Below are 19,842 nucleotides of genomic sequence, written 5' to 3' on the forward strand. Positions count from 1 at the left end.
GAGCGTGTGGTTGTGCCGGTGCACCTGTCACCTTGTTAGTTCACACTCACTCCACATCTGCTTCCTCAAAGCACAGCAGCTGTGATGCTTTAAGAGGCTTAACTCAGCGCTTTCTGTTTCTTTGTGCTTGTGTTTATGTCTGTGTTCGTTTGATCGGCACTTCAGGGTTTCATCTCAATACCTGACTGTTAACTTGCTCATCTTAGTAGCTGATCTGTGTTATCGTAGTTGTACTCTTGATGATGACCTGTCCAGCTACATGTGACGAACACAACACTTTCCTGCAGGTCGCTTCGGTCCGCAGGCGATGCAAATGTAAACGCTGCACAATAAGAGAGTGAGTTTGATTATTGTTGTTGCAGCATTAATGAAACCGATTCACTCAACCTTGTATCCAAAGATAACTTTTTTCTTTAATTTTTGAGAATGATATATCCAAAAGCTATACAATGTCTGTTGCAGACCGATCCAGCTCTGATGTGTTATATAAGCGATGCAGAGGTGAAGGGGCAGTCGCTCTGTAATCTCTCTCTCTCTCCATGTCTGATGTACAGCTCTCATGGATGCAGGACCAGGTTAATCGAGAAGCCCTAGCCTAGACTTTAGTGCACAAGTTCTCATATATTGAGCTAAAAAATGCATACCAGTTAATACCTTTAGATGCTTATTAATGAAAATCAAGGACTCGGGGCCCCCTGGCTTTTAATCAAAGACCCCCCAGCTCTTAATGCATCTTGTTTCCTTCTGGAGCACCAGTGAACATTTGAACCTTTTTTAATAGTTGTGTTTGAGTGCCTCAAAAGTCCTCAGTGTGAAAAGATGTATCTCAAAATCAAATATGCAATATGCAAAGATGCTGGAAAACTGAAGAATCTGCAGGACCTTAAAGATGTTTCTGAAGACCGCTGCTCAGTTTAACTGTTCAGAACAAACAAGGGACTCATGCACAACCATCACAAAACAGAAACACAGTCGAGGATCATCAGGTACCAGAACACAGTACTAAGAACCATGGGTTCACAAACTTTTGAATGGGCTTATTTTAATAATTTCAGCAAAAAAATGTGTCTTGTGGACTATATGCAAACATCTTGTATGTACAATATCTTACTCAGGGCAATACTAAATAAAAAAATAACATGCATTTATTATGATCTCTCTTGTTCTGTTAAAATTATTCACATTTTCAATGATTCTGCAAGGGCTTCCCAAACTTTCGCATGCCACTGTATATATGACATGTAATGCACTGATATAACATCAGAGGGCACTATAATAATATTTTAAACCGAGAGCTGAAATCTGATCCTTTACGGACAGTAGTGAAGGAAAAACCTTCCGCATTGCGAATTAAAGGCGAGTGAATGTACACGCGGTCTAGACGATAATGATTCATAACTCTAATTGTTTCTGAAGAGTTTTAATCAAGCCTCAACACGCGAGAAGTTCAGTGTAGTGAGTAAGAGAGTGAGCGACAACTGTTTTTACCTGTAAACACCTTTGTCTTTTTGTGTCGTGCCTGAGGGAGTGCTCGAGACGCACGTCATTTCCCCGAAGTGCGCCGCTTCCCTGGAAACCTCGCGCTGTCTCACCGTTTCACTGTCTCAATGAAGATGTGCTTCACCTCACTTGGAAAACACTAATTTCGACAGGATTTACACTTTTTACTCCAGTTGTATAATGTGCATACTGGATTGAAACTCGCCGGGAATAATGCGGACACAGATCTATATCAGTGTCACTGTCTTGATCCTGTTTTTAAAAAAATCCGACTTGGAGGGTGAGTATTTCATTTCGTTTTATTTATTTATGTATTTATTTATTTTTTAGTAGTATAGTATTAGTATACTAGTAATTTAATATATTTAAACATTTTAAATATATATTTATTTAAAGTTTAGTTTTATTATCAATGAATGTGTTTATATATTGCTTTTATTTATTTATAAACTTGAATTCTTGGAGGAAACAGACCCTTTTAATGTCACTAAATATTTCTTAAATGTTGTTAATTAATGATTAAAGTTGGGTACGTTGGGTCAAACACGTATACGGTTGGCACATGCGTTAAAATGTTTTAGTTTTCATCTGTTTTTATACAGTCTATGGTTTTCAAACAAGGAAGGCTAAGTCAACACACACTGGTAGATATTGCTCTATTTAATTTTTCATGATAACATTATTTTAATTTCTAAATCTTTTCTGAATCTAATGGTAGCAGCCCATTGCTAAGGTTATGGGTTCAGTTCCCAGGGAATGAAAGAACTGACATAAATATGTTCACACGCTGTATGTGTGTTGGATAATGTAAACTGTTTTAATACTTTCTATGCTTTTAGAGTTGGTATCTTTCCATTTAGTGATGTTTTTTATGATAAGTCCATAGGTTTATGTGTCTGTACGGTCCAAAGGCCTGGTCCAGGTTTTTATTGCGCCTGAGATTAATCCTGAAGACAGGTGTGTCAAAACTCAGTAAGAGGGACGCAACCCCAGCTCTTTACTGTCCCGTCGGTCACATCTAACATTTCACTCATTTCTATCATTCAAAGTTTAAAGTTTGCTTCACTGAAAAGATATGTGAATGTGTAGGCAGAAATGCAACCATGATAGTCACATAATGTAGGCTACTCCCTTTATTTACTTCATAATGAAAGTTAAAGCACAAAACAGCTGCCTTATGAATCAGATTAGACTGAATAATGACATGAATGAACGTGATAAGAAGTTGCTGATGTGATTGTGAGGCTGTTAGGTCAGGCGTAAAATGACTCCATTTGGACATTATAAAGGTTTCGACTACACAAAGAGATCGCATTTCAGTCGTAATTCATTTTTAACCTAATTTTAGTGCCATTTAAAAAGGCTGCAACAGCCCGGTTCTGTGAGTCAAACATTTTTGTCTGAATGTTGTACTATGATTCATCTCATTACAACCTTGTTTGGGCTGGGAAGCTTGTTGGGTTGGAGTTCACAGAAGATCTTAAGGAAGTTGGAGTCTATTACTTTGATAAAATGTTGATTAAGGTTGGCTGAGATGGGAGTAACTGACACCACATATCCTGTTTTACACTGCGAGTTCTCCGAATATAATGCCAGTGATGAGAGAAATGGGCGGGTTTGTGTGTATTTGTGTTCATATCACCTATCTTCACAGTGATGGTTAATGGGCAATAGTCAAAACTAGAAAAACGAGTCTGAGAGCTAATACACACACTGAAAAAAAATTACACTAAATGATTTTTAAAGTGAGTGGTTGCAAACTATTTATTTTAGCTACATAAAAAAAAAAAATGTGTTTATTTAAATTTAGCTCAAATAAATTGATTGCAACCACCTAAAAAAAAAAAAAGTAAATTCAATGAATCATTTTTTTCAGTGCACACACACACACACACACACACACACACAAAACACTGTAAAAGTAGCCCATGTGACTAATGACTAATGAAGCTAATCAAATCAAATCACTCATGAAAACTCATGAAGACTCAGTCTCACCAAGACTGCATTTATGAGATCGGAAATACAGTAAAAACCGTAATATTGTGAAATATTATTACAATTTAAAATAAAAATTTTCTATGGGAATATATTGGAATTGCTCCATTTATTATTATTTAAAATGTAATTTATTCCTGTGATGCAAAGCAGAATTTTCAGCATCATTACTCCAGTGTTTAGTATGGAAGTCCGTTTCTGCCACTGAAAAAAGAATAAAACAAGGTAATTTTTTGAGAATTACGCAATGTAAATTCGGCATTGATAGTTACAAAGTCAGAACTGCTTGATATAAACTATTCATTCTGAGAAAATAAATAAAAAATTTACGGCTTTCTCATAAACTAGCAACTGTGAGAAAAAAAAGTCAGAATACGAGATTCTCAGTTTAAATAATGCAGCTGCGAGAAAAAAAAAACTGAATTGTAAGCAGTTAAAAGTAAAACATATAAATCGCAGAGCAAAGAGGAAACTGACAATGTGCCTGCAGACAACCCTTATGAATAAGTACCGCTAGTATACTTCAAGTTTATTTGACCAAGTACACTTAAGTAAAGTTCAAGTATATTTTTAAGTATACTTTATGTAGCTAGTATACAAATATGAATGTTCTAGTAGTATGCATGTAAGTGTACTGATTCACTACTCTTTGGGACTAAACTGGCCCGTTTTCTAGTATATAAAAGTATACTTTGGTAGTTTACTTCTGTGTTTTTAGTTTGCACTGCAATTATACTAAAAGTGAACTTATAGGTACACTGATATTTTACTAATTAAATACTTTGTACACTTTGAAGTATAGTCTCTCAGTAAACTACTAGCTTAGTAGTTTTATACTGCAAGTTTACTTAGAAGTTTTCTTTAAGTGAACTTTACCTCATACTTTTAAGTATACTACTATGTCCCTATTCAGGTTTTAATATGTATCAATATGTATCAAGTTTAATGATAATCAAAACGTAGATGGAGTCGATCGACACCCCAAAGCTTGACTATAATTATAACCTCTTCATCAGTCGACATTTTATTTCATAACGTTAAAGTTTTAATGCTGTTTCATGTCAGATGATTGTGTTATCTGGTGTTTCCTTTTTCCTTCTTCACTTGTGTTTTTTTTTTGGAGATTATGTACAGAAGATGTGTACTAGCGCCCTCTATCTTATAATAATGAAAACACGGATTCTCGGAGTATAGCTCAAATATAGTCAGACTTTTTGTAAGTATAAGTCAAGTATACTTAAATGTCATTTTTAAGTATATTTTTGAGAAGTACATAAAAAGTAAACTAAAAGCATACTTTCCTATTTTAAGTTTAAAAGAAGTATACTAAAAGCACACTTGAATAAACTTCTTTTTCATAAAGGAAGACTGAGAGTAGGTTTCTGTTAAGAAACAAGGTCTCAGGTTGCTCATCTATCAAAATGTGTCATTTTTCCTACAATGTATTGCAACAATGACTATAGTTTTGTGAAATTTTAATGTGTTGCAACAGTCAGTTTACTGTATTGCCTCAGTTCAAGCAGCACACGTGAAGCAATCCTCTCTTCCTCTTTACTAGTTATAGCATGAAATAAACATCAGAACATCAGAAGGTATCTTGTTTCAGGAAAGACGTCAGTACACACTGAGGAAAGACGTCAGTACACACCATTTTTCAAGTTTAATGCTGTGTTTAGACCAAACGCGAATAGAGCGTCTGGTGCGAATGATTTCAATGTTAAGTCAATGCAAAGACGCGTTTTCGCGCGTCTGGAGGTCTCGAGGAAGATGTGAATTGTCACGCGAATAGCGCGTTTTGCGCGAAACGTGTGTTAAGCACGAATGGTACTTTTTGTGCATTTAGCGTTTGACGTTGAATTTTTTTTACTTTGGCATCAATTCGCGCCGCGTTAACCAATCAGGAGCCTGCTAGGAGTCACTCATTCAACATGGAGGAACGACTGATGTTGTCAGTGAGCAAGCGTTGTAAAGGAGCTATATGACAAATGTTTATATTTATAGAGACAGAAATAAAAAGGACCTATGTATATGAGACATATTAATAGATAAATTGAATAAAGGCCAAAGATAAGAAACGTTTCGTTTTACCCCAAACAAATTATATTTTATCTTGAACCACTAAAGAGACATCAGAGTCAGCGGCAAATGTCAGAAGGTCTAGCTCTCGGTGGGATTATGATCACGGAGCTCCCGCTGATTGCATGGAGCTCATCTCCGAAATCGGCGAAACACATTTTTTAAATAGGCGCTGTCTTTATAAATAAACCGTATATTTGAGTTTAAAACAACTACATTCTTGCCTGAAATACTTTTAAAACTACATTTCATACATTTCAACAGTAATATTTAGAAAATTATCAGAATAAAAATGGCGGTTGAAAATGGTGCGTGAACTCAGCTGGCAGAAGCCCACCCCATGATGCGAATTCGCGTCTGTTGTGAAGTTAATTTCACGCGCGAATGATCTCAAAATATTCAAGTGGCAAACCAGACGCGGTAGACTCTAATTTGACGCTCTATTCGCGTTTGGTGTGAACACAGCATAAGTACACTGACGTTTATCTACTCTCCTGTCTGAATGGTTTGTTGGACAAAAGGGCGGAGTCAGTATTATGATTGATCAGATAGCCTGACAATCAATCTCCGTGCAAAAGGTCAATAACCTTGTTTTAATTTTTATTAGCAGTCTTCCAAACTACAGTGTCACATGATCGTTCAGAAGTCATTCTAATTTGCTGATTTGTTCCTCAAGTACATTTCTTCTTATTATTATCATCAATGTTAAAACAGTTCTTCTGCTTAATTACTTTTTTACATTGTTTTTTTTTTTATTTGTTCTCATAAAAGAGCCTGTATCTGACAAGACATAAAAAAAAATGAGTGAGAAGAAGAAGAAGAGTCAGGAGAATTAAACAAGAGCCACACATTACATTGCAATGCTGAATGCTCTTAAATATGTCACAGAAGAGCAGTTAAATAGGTCTTGGTTGTCTTGGTTGTCGACTTGATAGGGGTTTAAAACACATTTGAATATAAAAGCAGTTAAGAGTCCCGAACACGAGATTCAAAGTTGATATCAGACAGAAACTGGCAGTGTTTGATGGTAATAACAGTGTGCGTGACAGGGTAAATGGCATCTGTTAACAAACGGCGAGTGTGAGCTTGTGTGTGCGTAGGTGTTTAGAGAGAAGAGCCAGCGGGAAGGGAAGAGGACTTTGATATGTGTTGTCTTTACCAGAGAAGAAAGAGTGCTGTGAAGGGTCGTCATAGACCCTGTAAAGACTTGTTCAGACTATCAACAAACAGCATTGATGGCATGGTCAGGCCAGTCTGAACCAATACCTCAGGAATCACTGAAACCGTGGCTTTAAAAAAAAAGAAAAGAAATGATAGTCAACGTGCATGAAGACTATTTTATGGTGACATTATTTCTCACCAGCGCATGTTTCTATTGGATGAAAATCAAACTGATTATAATGACTGTGACACAGTAATGAAAATATTATTTTCTGAAGAATGTTAATAACATAATTTTATAAGAAAGGGCAGAACTATTCAAGAAAAAATATGTAGATATTTGAAAAAATTTGAAATATTCTATCCATATATATTATTCTGTATTTGAAACTCTAATTTATTATCATTAGTGTTGATAGGTTTTTTGTTTTTTGTTGTATTTAGCACGCATTGATCAAAAGTAAACTTTAATGTTATACTTTTAAAACTTTCTATTTATTCATTAATTCAAAAAGGAAGCAGCACAATTGTTTTTAATATTATTACAATAATAAAAAATAATAATCTTGAGTGGCAAATCAGCATATTGAAGTAACTTGACATAACTACTCTTAAATATCCACTTTTCTTCCGATATACAACTCTTAAAACACTTTCTAAACAAGCAATGCAATTTGTTCATATTTTGTTAATTGTTTTTTTTTTTACAGTGCAAACTTTTAAATAGCATTGTATTGTATATTCAGTATTAAAAAAAACAAATAAGTTTGAATATATCACCTTTCTTGTATTATATAGTGCAGAACAGAATTGTATTACTTTACTGAACTACCAACAATTAAATGTGCTTAAGTCTCTTTTAAGTATAATCTTACAATGCAATTCTAATTTTAAAAATAGGCTTTATTTTAATTATATTACAAAGCATTTATTTATTTTCTGAAATTTGCTCCAGATGTACAGTACTCTGAATGGGAATCATGAGCAGTGTTTGAATTTGCATAATAAGAAATGTGATATACACATTTGAAATGTGATCAGACGAATGCAAACCGAGAGAAAAGCAATAATGTGATAGTGTCTCTCTTTCAGCTGTGAGAGTCCCGTCTCCTGAGAGCGTGTCTGTTCAGTGTGACAGCTATGGAGTCGAAGCTCGATGGGAATATCCTGAGGTTCATCAGGACGTTTACTTCCAGGTGAAGGTGAAAGATGAGTTCACTGAAAGGTAAATCATCTGAATAAAAACCCTGAGCTTTCAGAGCTACTGAGTCTTAAATGGTTCTTTTCTCTTGACTGGTGAATCCTTTAAAACACCAGTTAAACCATAAGCTTGTTTATTTGTAGTTTGAAAGCTTGAGCTTAACTGCTGTTCTTTTTTTTTTTCCAGGGACTCTAATCGTACAAAAAATCTGCATTTAAACATATCCAGCATGCTGTTTCGGCCAGCATACAACCGTTACTGTGTCACCGTGACGGCTGTGCGTGGAGGAGAGAAGTCAGACCCATCTGACTTTTTTATCTTCAGCTTTAATGAAAATGCTGCTGCCTATATTAAGTGTATGTCTACACCTGTGTTTTTAGTGGAAATATCATCTACCATGACAAATACTGGCAGTAGAACTGTACTATTGTGTGTTCAGGTTCTTTGGATTTTCCTGAGGTTGAACTTTCTCCTAAAGACGGCAGACTTCACGTCCAGTTCACCAACCCTCTTCATCTGTACAGAAACTCACCGGCTCTGCGTGACCTCAGCGAGGATCTGAAATACTGTATCGAAACAGACCAGGTACCCTTCACTCTCCTGTCTGCTTGCAGCAGTAATACTTCAACCAAATACGAAAAAACTCACTTTTTCTGTATTATAATCATTTATAGATTTAATAAAGACTAAAATGCTACATAAAAGTAGCTGAAGTCCTCTGAAGTCAAATGATTTCTCAGTGTGAGGAACAGATTCAAATTTAATGACATCTTCAGATCTAGAAAAGAACATATTATTATTTCAAATAACTCTTTTCTATGTGAATATATTATAAAATATAATTTATTCCTGTGATGTCTTCAATGTCACAGTGTCCTTCAGAAATGTTGAAATGAAAGAAACATTTCTGGTTATCAGTGTTGAAAACAGTTTTCGGGGAAACTATGATTTTTCTCTCACTTTTGATCAATTTTATTTTATTTCATAAACAAATCTTATTGACCTCAAATCTTTGACCAGTAGTGTAACAGAATGCATAAATAATAGCAAAATGCTAATTTTGAATGAATTTTTTTTTTTCTCCACAGGGGAAGAATAAAGTCTGTGAAACCTGTCAAATGAAGCAAAATGCATCATGTGAGACGTCTGTTGTGTTTTCTGAGCACAGAGGCGAATACTGCTTCAGTCTGACTGGAAATATTGGACAGAGGATTTTCAATCCCAGAAGCAGCTGTTTCACAGGAGACATACGAAGATGTAAGTGTGATTTGTCTTCTGTTCACTTCACAAGGCTGATAATCCATGTGAACAGAGCTGAAATAAAGACAGATACAATTATTCTGTAGTTTTGATCACTTTATTATGTATTGTATTTGCTAGTCGTAATAGAGAGTTTCTAAATACTTCTGGCTTCTAATGGCTATAGGGATATTAAATGATAAACCCAACAGTAAATACATGCGCAGCTGAGGACGATGTGTTTGACTGATGTTTTTCGTTCTTCCATCCAGATACTCCGTTCACGGTGTACTTGTATCCAGTGCTGGGGGTCACTTTAACACTGCTGTTCATAACCGGCATCATTATACTGTTAGAGAAGAAGTGCAACTCAGAAATGAAGAAGAAGGTCCCCTCTATGTTCCCGCATTTCTTTGTAAGTTGCTTTTTGACGATTTCTGGATATTTAAGTGCACCTTTTCCAGTAAAACATTGATACAAAGTGAAAACAACATTATGCAAATGCTAAATTATTTCCTTTTTTTTACTATAATTAGCCTCCACTTGTCTTCTTATCATATTAATGTGTCTTGTGCAAACAGGAATGCAGCATTGATGTACTGTTTTTACCAAATGAACAGTGTTTGTAAATCTGGATCTGGCTTCTGGCATCATCCACATCCAGCTAATTTTAGCTGTACAGAACCACTTGCTTTGCTGCTTGATGTTGCAGATTAGTGTGTTTGACCATACTATTTTAAAGTATTATCTTAATTATGAACACACTGGTTTGTATTGCCAACAGTTTTCCCGTTTACTGCATGTTGTTATTCTTCTCATTATTTCCGCTAGTCTCGCCCATAGGCTTACTTCTGCCTTGAAGAAAAAAGGTGGATGAAGATGACTGCTATCCATTTAGTACTCCAGAAAACATTTTAAAAAATACAATTAATTAACCAGTCACCGTCAGTGTTGTTATTAACTAAAATTATTAATATTTGCTTTCGGTCATTTAAGATAAAATAAAATCTAAATATTAGATGAAAATCCAACTAAAAATGCCCTTGGAAGCTCACTGAAATGAAAAAATTATACTATAATTACTAAAAATAAGCTGCAAAAATAAAAAACATTGAAACTAGATTACAAATATTAGATTAAAATCTTAGAAGGTTGAACTAAAAATGATGCCTTGGAAGCTCGCTGAAATAAAAACAAAAAAATTAAAAGTCCTATAAGTGCTAAAAATAAAACTGCAATTAAAAAAATATATAAAATGAAAATCTTAAACTACGAAAAAAGAATTGTTGTTTTGGAAACAAACAAACAAAATAAATTTTAAGAACTTAAATGACTAAATCTGCAATAGAACTTAAACTTAACAGAAATAGTTAAACAATATATAAAATGCAAATGAAAAAGTGCAAGGAAATTAAATGTTGTCTCAGAAAGAATAATTAATTACAAAACAATTTTTAGTTTAAGGACTCAAGATGAATGAATGTGCACCAGTGGTTTATCTTATGTTTGGTTCTCATTGTTCTTTTATAAAGAAATTCTTGGGTAAACCATGCACTTAATTTGTCAGATGTGTCCTGGTGTTTTATGTGAGCATGTTTCCCTGCAGCATTCCTGCACAGGGATAAGTGACTCTAAACTGTCTCTTTCTGGTTTGGTAGGATTTCGGTGAAACACAATCGCACCTGCCGAAAACACTGTGTGTGGTGGCAGATAAAGTGGAGCCACATCTGCAGATCGAACTGGTTGAGGACCCTGAGGAGCAAACATCGCTGGTACCATTGTCCGATAACAAGGATCTGGAAGGAGTCTACTCAGAAGATAAAAACTCCTATGGGCCTAATGACCTTGTTGAAGATGAGCAGAGTGACCTGTCCGATTTTTACGACTGCCCACATGCTCCCAAGCAAAAACGGGAGATGAGTCCTGGAGATACGGTAGATAGTTACGGACCCAAACTGCTTTAGAGGCCTAGAAGTGAAGGAAAGCACCATAATGGTTGCAAAATCCCCATAGCTATTGTCTAGATGTGTCCTGGAAACATGAGATGGGATGGGACTGTTTGTACAAGCACAAGCCCTCGCATGCCTCATGAAAGGAAGTCCCCCGGGCTTTCAATGGAAAACCTGTTTGGCGTTTGCCTTCATCTCAGCACTCCTTTTATTGGAAACGAAACTCCTCGTACACCAACTTAGGGAATTGCTTTATCCTTTTTCTTCCAATTTTGAGCATTATTTGTTCATTAGATATATTTTTCTACAAACCGTAGCTTTATTTTTTGTGCAAACAGTCTTAGCTTGTGGCCTTTGAACAAAGTTTTACAACATCCTTTACCAGCACTTCTCAGGTCATGTGACTTCAAGTCTTTGGATTTATGCTGCATTCTTGTACATCTCATGGGATTTACCGCCATTACAAAACAATTACTGACTTCCGGTGGCTCTTTTGGAATATTTACAACACCAAATAGATCCTTGCATGGCTTTGATGTGTTGATTACAGAAAACACTTTATTATTACAGTAATTCACCTTTATATTTATTTTTGTATAAATATGAATGCACCAGCTATAATGAGCTGTAATAAAATGTCACACCAAGCAGAACACTGTACACTTCTGTTCAAAAAGTTTGTGGTCAGTACAATACCTTTTAAAGAACTGATCCAGTGACACAGAACGTTCCCCTAACGTTAGTTTTTGGTTCCCGTTTGGTTATATTTTGGAACCAAACATTTTTAACTGGGGAATATTTATTCAGCAAGGATGCATTAATCAAACGTATAATGTTGCTAAAATAAATGCGGTTCCTTTTTACCTTCTGTATTCATAAAAAACTACAGCATCATGGTTTCTATAAAAATATAAGGCAGCAGAACTGGTTTCAACTGATAATAATCAGAAATCTTTTTTAAGCAGCAAATCAGCCTATTCATTTCTGGAGGATCATGTGACACTGAAGACTGGAGAATGGTGCTGGAAATTTTACTTTACAACACATGAATACATTTTAATAATATGAAACCGTAATTTTTTAATTGTAATATTTCACAATATTACTTTATTTTTTTTATCAAATAAACGCAGTCTTGGTGAGCAGGAGAGACTTTTTTCGAAAACATTTAAAAAGAAAATCTCACTGATCCGTAACCTTTGAACAGGAGTGTGTTTAAGTTGCTCCTAGCAGTCTCTTAAAGACGCTGTCAGTTTGGGGGTTTTGTGTTATGTCAGAGCTCTTACAAAACACTTCCAGCTTGCAATTAGCTTGCAACAAAGATGTGAACATTTTTGCCAATTGCTGTAATTCTGACACAACGTGACCACATTAGAGCGTGGTCATGTAGCAGATCTTCAACATGCTCACTACATGGTGAAAACAGGAACTGTTGAGGTCAAAATTGTTTATTGTTCAATCCTTTGAATGGCATTTATGCACAATACATAATGATGGGAGAAGACGAGAGATTTTCATCATGATGAACTGACAAGCCAATTTATAAAGCCATGCTATCTAGATACAGGCATCTGATAGTTTGACATAATGTGCCAATTTAAAAAGAAAAAAATATTGTTTTTTGTTGTTGTTGTTTTATATTGTGTTTTTATTAAAACCAGATTGGGATTCTATTGGGAAAAAAATAGTAATTGTTTTTAATACATGTATATAAACTGATAACTGATTGAAACCCTTTTTTAATTCTATCCTGTACAAACAACAAATGTTGAGTCATTAAGTAATGAACTCCTGTTGACTGTTTACCTTTAAACAATCAAACTTAAATAGAACAGTTTCTGAAGATTCCATTTGTTATTATGTCTCCATGACAACAAGCGTGAGGCAAACAAACATAGAAGTTCTGGTAAGGAACACTGTGACAGTGTAACCCTGTGAGCTGACGTGTCTTCAGTGAGGTCCTGTAGTCTCTGGAGCATCTCCGCAGTCCTACGAGAGCTTCAGACCCTGAACGTTTGCTCTTAAATGAACCATCTGCTTCTCCTGCATCTGCTTCTCCTGTTTGAACGCCAGTTTGTTTGCTTTCTTCTCTGACCTCCTCTCCTAAAACAACAATGAAGGAAATTAAAAGTGCTTTTTAGGTAGTTATATGGCCGAGTGGTTAATACAGAGCATTCTTCCTCTTTTAAGGTGAGATTTTTCCTCTAATTTAATTATAAAATAATAAATCCCAGGTGTGACAACTTGAAGTGCCAACACACTTCTCCTCAACTAGCTGATGTCTGGCAGGACATAAACCAGAGATGACTAGATAATCGCAACAGAATGTGAGTTCGATTGATATTTAATATTATTTCACCTTCCTCTCCGTCTTGATGGCCTGTTTCCTGGCTCTCCTCTCCTCTGCGCTCTCCTCCCGTGAGCGGGGCTGTGTGGAGGCTCGGGGCAGGTCCGAGTCGTTGATCCTCTCCATCCTCTCCACCTGTTTGGTTGTCAGGCCTCGTTTCGGCAGGACGTCCAGAGGAATCCCTGTCTTAGCGGACACTCGGATCTCCTTGAGCTGCAAACACATGTTTACATTAAGCTTTTTGCGGACACTTTCATCCAATGAAACTTGCTTTGCATTCAAGATGTAGATAAAATCAGTTTGTGCAGAATTCAAACCCATAGGTGTTGCGAGCACCATGCTGTACTGTTTGCACTATGGACCACATCTCTTGGTGTTTCTGTGTTTTTAAGCTCTAATTATACTCATGTAACCCCATCCATCCTTATGAACAAACATGTTCTCTTCTAATGACTTCTGAAATGTGCTGTGGTCATGACATTGCATGCAAACTATTATAATGAGCAAGTAAAGAAAACAGATCTGTGTGCTTTATTAGTCACATATACTATGAATTAGCTTGATTAATAAATGCATCAAAAGTTACTTATATGGAAGGTATTATTCCTTAGGATTAATATGAATACAAGCTCAATTCACTACAAACTCACCATTTGATTTTTTTTGCCTGATTGTTATAAATCTAGCAAGTTTGCTTGTGTCTGTGTGCTATATACATATTCGGTAAAACAGAGACACAACCCACGTCTGAAATTTGGTTCACATGCAAAATAGTGGATTTGAATTGGAAATGTAACTCGCAGTTAGGGTTGGGTATCGAAAACCAGTTCCATTTTAGAACCAGTTCCAAATGTCCAAGATACCAGCGGATATTCGTTAAGACGCGTGCATTTCGATTATGCTTCACGATTGCTGCGTTCGCATTTCAATTTGATTAAAAACGATTAAGTGCAGGAATGAATAGAATTTGCGACCTGTTTGTGTGCAGCGCACATGATGCACAAGCGCGTGCACAGAGGATTCCCGGTTTGTGCCCGTTCCAGTGTTGCCAATATCTTTCAATGGAAAGTGGATCAACCCCGCCTGAAAAGACTCTAATGTCACTAGAATGACAGATGAAATTCATGACGTAAGTGCGTCATATTGTATAGGCTCCCTATGCACACATAGCCTAGTGCATTTTAATTAAGCCAAATTCTAAAAAAATCTGTTTTTATTAATATATGTTAATGCATCTGTTGTCAGACAACGGCATGAATGTTATATACTGATGAATGAAACACGGTCCATTAAGACTAGATAACCAGCTCTCTAACATTAATCTGCACTAAAACCCTATTCACGACATTGTCTAAATGAAATCAAATACACATACGATGTACAAGACAATGGTTGTGCTGTGATTTCAGCTATACTGGCATGTAAAATAGAGTGAGAAGCAACAGAATATCTTTGTTTTTTTACTGAAAGTGCTGCTCCTCTCTGCGCTCGCATAAAAAGAGCAGATGCAGAGAGAGAGAGAGAGGCGTGTGCGCGCCCTGGGAGAGAGAGAGGGGTGTGTGCGCGTGCTGAGAGAGAGAGAGGCGTGTGCGCGCCCTGGGAGAGAGAGAGAGAGAGGGGCGTGTGCGCGCCCTGGGAGAGAGAGAGAGAGAGGGGCGTGTGCGCGCCCTGGGAGAGAGAGAGAGAGAGAGGCGTGTGCGCGCCCTGGGAGAGAGAGAGAGAGAGAGGCGTGTGCGCGCCCTGGGAGAGAGAGAGCTCGCGTGCCTCTCGTGCTGCAGAAGGGGAGAGACTAAATAAGGTTCGTCCAAGAAAGTTGCTAGATTTGTCGCTAGTCGCTTTTTATGGAAATAGGGAAATAGGGAGGGGTCTGAAAAGTCGATAAATCTAGCGACAAAGTGGCTAAATTTGCAACACGTGTCCGTTCTCTGACTGTTCGTGTATTTCAACTGTAGAAAAGGCTTGATCCGAGCCGAAACTGACTTCTTTCATATTTGTCGACCAATATACAGAAAGCTACGTTTTATATCTTACGTGAATGTAAACAGATGAGAAATGAGAAACACATGTACAGTGTTTTTGCTTAAAGAGACAACAGCCTAATAAACGCGCTGCCTGTCATTAATGTTAATCAAAGAACAAAAAAACATTCTATGATCTCGACTGAATATATTGAATAACTTTAATTGATTATTCTTTATTTTATTTATAAAAAGAAAACTATGCAGTGTTTTTTAAACTTTTAATTAGTTTCTGTACCTGATATTTTGTTTAGTTGTATTTATGATATTGCTAATTGATTTGTTTTTTCCTATCTTATTACTGACTGTTTACTTGTCTTTAACAATTTAATATTTGAAATTTATATTAATCTAGTTGTTTTAGCTGTGGTATTTTTTTTTAAAGCACGGGCAAGATTCCTCTTGCAGTGTTTTGTAGGCTGCTGATTTTTGCTCATGTTTTTCAGCTGCAACAGAACGCTTTGTAAAAAGACAGAATACATGTTTGACATCTAAATGTTTGACCTATTTTTTTTATAATGGATTTTTTATCTTATTGGAACTGAAACTAGGAATCAATAAGAATCGGAATCAATCAAATTAAAACGATACCCAACCCTACTCACAGTGAATCTGATCAGTCTCTTTCCTACTTTTGAGTGAACAATTGAATAAATATGACACATGTAAGGAAGCTGTCTTCACCTTTGGGGGGTCCTGGATCAGTTTGGGCCGGTTGTAGAGGTTGGAGTATGTACCTTGGGAGAGAAAGATTAAAATGAACTTGGTAAGAATAATCAGGACGTCTGGATTCTTTAATACCTGATCAAAAACTACCAGTAACATGGTGAAATATTATTACAATTTAAGACAACTGCTTTCTATTTTAATACACTCTAAAATAAAATTGAAACTGAATTTTTAGCAGTGTCACATAATCCTTCAGAGACTCTATGGATCCAGACTCACTGATGATGGTCTCACAGTCCCAGCGCTCTGTGGGCGGCTCAATGACCATCGTCTCAATCTCCACCTCTCCATCACCATCCTCTTCTTCATCTTCCTCTTTCACAGAGGGCAGCTCTGCAGGACCCAGCTGATCTGGTTTCTGACATCTACACACACACACAAAGAGATGAGCTCTTCTGCTGTGTTCTCTCACACACAGATCCGTGACACACTCACTCTTTCTCTTTCTGTATGAAGTAGTCTTTGATGACCTCCTCCAGTCGCTTGCTGTCCGGTTCGATGTAGCCCTCCAGCTCTGCGTTGTCCAGCGCGCCGATCTCGTCATCGTCAAACTGCTCGTAAAACTATTCAACAAACAGACAACTATTTGTCATAGACACTGGAACATAAACAGTCAATTGTGGCGAACTGTAAACATTTCACATTGCCGTATTGTAGTGTGTGTCTAGGTGAAAGATTGATTAGTGCTTCATGTGAGCAGACACTAATATGTGTGGAAGATCTGCTGGCTGACCTTCTCGAAGCGGTCGTCCAGGAGCGTCAGCTGCTCGTTCCTCCTCATGATGGAAGACGTGAGCGAATACTCAGTGAAACGACTCTTCGTCTCACAGTCGGCAAACATGAACTCTTTCCGGCCACCTTCCTCATCCTCAGACAGACCGCCTTCTGAATCATAATCTTGCTCCTCGTCTTCATCGTCTTCCTCATCCGTGTCCTCCCATTCATCATCACTGAGGTCAGAAACCAAAAGGAAATTGATGATGACATCAGATGTGGGCGGGGTTATGCAGATTCATCCCACTGGTTAATTTGCTTAATTTACATCTAACTTATCCAATCATCGATAAGCTATCAGGCACACGCTAATCTTTTGGCATTTGTCAGTTTTACCCCATGACGTCGTTGGCTTTGACGACGAAATCATCTTCCAGGATGTTCTCCGGGTCGTCGAAATCAAAGTCCTCATCCAGCGCAGCGACAATGTCAGGATCCATATCCAACCGCGGCCCTGGAAACCAAGACGCAAAACTACATTTGCATTGGTCTCTTTAAATACAGCTCTTTTGCTTAACCTTTTTCCATGAAAATAGATTTCTTTTTTGTAACTCAAGGTCACATTACCATTTACTATGGTTTGGTTTTGCCACTTAACAATAAATTGCAAACTGTAGTTCTGTGATCAAAGCTGTTTTTTTTTTTCATCATTACTCCAGTCTTCAGTGTGACATGATCTTTCAGAAATATTGAGTAACAAATCTATTAAATAAAATCCCTGTCTGAGGCCTTATTTTGGTTTTCTTCATGAATTGACCACTGAATCAAGACAGCCAGTGAGGTATGATCTGAAATAAAGTAAAGGTTTGTGAGTGCAGACATGAGCAGGACTGATTCTGATCTCACCTGAAACAGGGGCTGCTTTGTTTAATAAACCAACTTCCTCTTCAAACTCAGACGCGAACACAGACGAGGGCAGGTTGATTGAGGCCGTCTGCATGTACGACAGACATCAACATATAAAACCAGCATGTCATCAAAACACAAGTGTAACGATGCTCATCAACTGTAGGAGACGCAAACGGACCGTAATGTTGTTTGTTGTCACCTTCACTCTATCTGCATGCATATTATCAGTCAAAATAACCATAAGGTTATCTAATAACACATTTAACTTTTCAAATCTTTCATGCCATCGAAAATTTACCAAAAGTAATAATGAAAGAATCAGGGATGTGTACACATCTTTGTTCCCTAATTTCACCAACTTTTGAATTTTGAATCAGCAAGTAACAAAACCTGATTAACAGCTGTGATGTAAACTATTAGCTGACTGTTATTATTAAGAACTTCCTCAATTTCACTGGAAATGTCAACACAAAAGAATTAACCCCGTGCTGAAAATCCTTTACCTAATTCGGTGTTTTTGTGTGACCTTTTAAAAACAGCTCATCAATTGTCTCTTGTTGTTATATCACCACCAAATCTTGGAATCAATCTTTTCTTTCAGTTAGCACAGGTTTCGTATTTTGTTTTGAAGCTGATTGATCATAGGCCTTAATGAGCTGAGCTTATGCACTTGGGTTGTTGATTGAAAAAAGCACTTTTGGGTTGATAATTTTGGCAATGCTCACTCAAAAATGTTGCATAAGATGCATAAAATCTTGAGTCATTTAAAGACAATAAGTTGATTAAAAGACAGAATCCAATATTTGGTGATAATGTATCATTTTTGTAGGCTGGTCATTTTTTACCAGGACTAACAGAAGTGTAACAAGGTAAGGGAAAAATCCCTAAAAAAGTACAAAAACTTATGACTTTAGAAAATAAGTCACGCAGGTTTAGAATGACATGAGGGCGAGTCTTTTCATGGTTGTGTGGACTATTTAAGTGGAAGTTATTTAATCAGTGGTGTCATATAATTATCATTTCTGCTGGTGAATGGGCTCACAGGGATGCTGGCCTCCTCTTCATCCTCTTCAGGTTTCGGTCGAGCGTCTCTGCGGACGCGAGGAGCAGAGATCAGCTCCGCGGGCTGAGGCGCCTCTCTCAGGTGCTGCAGGTAATTGTAGTCATCATCAAAAAACACTCCGAAATTACGCTGTTCCTCCTTCCTCTTCTCCACCTCCACCTGCAGGAACAAATGCCAAAATCAGGGACACGTTCAGGGGGTGATATTTGAGTGTTAACACTTCTTAAGCAGTGGGGTGTGTGTGTTTTACCCTGGCAGCGGGCAGAAGGACATGTTGAGGAGCTGTCTCATCTGCAGCCAGAGGATCTTTCTGACTTCTGTGCACCAGGTGAAAGGACAATGCGCTCTTCTTATTGATGAAGGCTTTCTTCTTTTTGTGAGGCTGGGGACAAACAGATCACGACTATAATGGGCCAACACATAAATCTGTTCTTTTCATTTTATCCACTTCTGGGTTCGTTTTATTTAATCTTTGTGCGTTTTGGGCCAAATGTTTCATAATGCAACACTACAATTCAAAACTACAATAAGACTGCTTTCGGTGTTATTAAAACGTAACTCACACCTAAAGCATAAATCTTGAGTGAAACGAGTCTGTTTTAGAACGCAGGCATTGTATTTTGTGTTTAAATGAGAAAGTTGTTTAATAAGCTACAGTGTAACACGTGATTTACACGCTTACTGGCCTGATAGCTGAATATGTCAAAATAAGACTGAAGTTACTCACCATTCTTATAGTTTAAGGAATATCCAAGCGTTTGTATTTAAGGTATGAAGTGAACGTAATGGTATCGATGTTATGAAGAGTGAACAACGAAGTATCAAACAGAAATTCTTCCGTCAGCTCGAAACGCGTGTACAACAGCGGCCATTTTTGGACTATACCATCCCGATTGACTGAAGGAGCGATAGTACAACAAATCTGTTATAAACAACAA

At 37.0% G+C, this 19,842-nt stretch overlaps 2 protein-coding genes across 2 annotated transcripts; one reads left to right on the plus strand and one right to left on the minus strand.

The window, feature by feature from the left end:
• The first annotated feature begins 1,327 nt into the window (after nt 1-1,327).
• On the plus strand, nt 1,328-11,987 carry ifngr1 (Interferon gamma receptor 1). The gene is made up of 7 exons (XM_026262866.1): nt 1,328-1,780; nt 7,828-7,960; nt 8,123-8,292; nt 8,376-8,521; nt 9,025-9,193; nt 9,448-9,590; nt 10,834-11,987. The coding sequence occupies exons 1-7, from the start codon at nt 1,714-1,716 to the stop codon at nt 11,137-11,139; spliced, it is 1,134 nt and encodes a 377-aa protein (XP_026118651.1). The 5' UTR covers nt 1,328-1,713; the 3' UTR covers nt 11,140-11,987.
• Nucleotides 11,988-12,556: 569 nt separating this feature from the next.
• On the minus strand, nt 12,557-19,797 carry LOC113097602 (protein LTV1 homolog). Its single transcript, XM_026262865.1, has 11 exons — nt 19,632-19,797; nt 19,155-19,286; nt 18,884-19,063; nt 17,839-17,926; nt 17,329-17,446; nt 16,952-17,168; nt 16,654-16,781; nt 16,438-16,583; nt 16,174-16,226; nt 13,484-13,684; nt 12,557-13,227 (listed from the first exon to the last, which is right to left on the minus strand). The coding sequence occupies exons 1-11, from the start codon at nt 19,632-19,634 to the stop codon at nt 13,114-13,116; spliced, it is 1,380 nt and encodes a 459-aa protein (XP_026118650.1). The 5' UTR covers nt 19,635-19,797; the 3' UTR covers nt 12,557-13,113.
• Between the last annotated feature and the right edge of the window lie 45 nt (nt 19,798-19,842).

Source organism: Carassius auratus, unplaced genomic scaffold, assembly GCF_003368295.1.
Source record: "Carassius auratus strain Wakin unplaced genomic scaffold, ASM336829v1 scaf_tig00216332, whole genome shotgun sequence".
In the NCBI taxonomy this organism is placed as follows: Eukaryota; Metazoa; Chordata; class Actinopteri; order Cypriniformes; family Cyprinidae; genus Carassius; species Carassius auratus.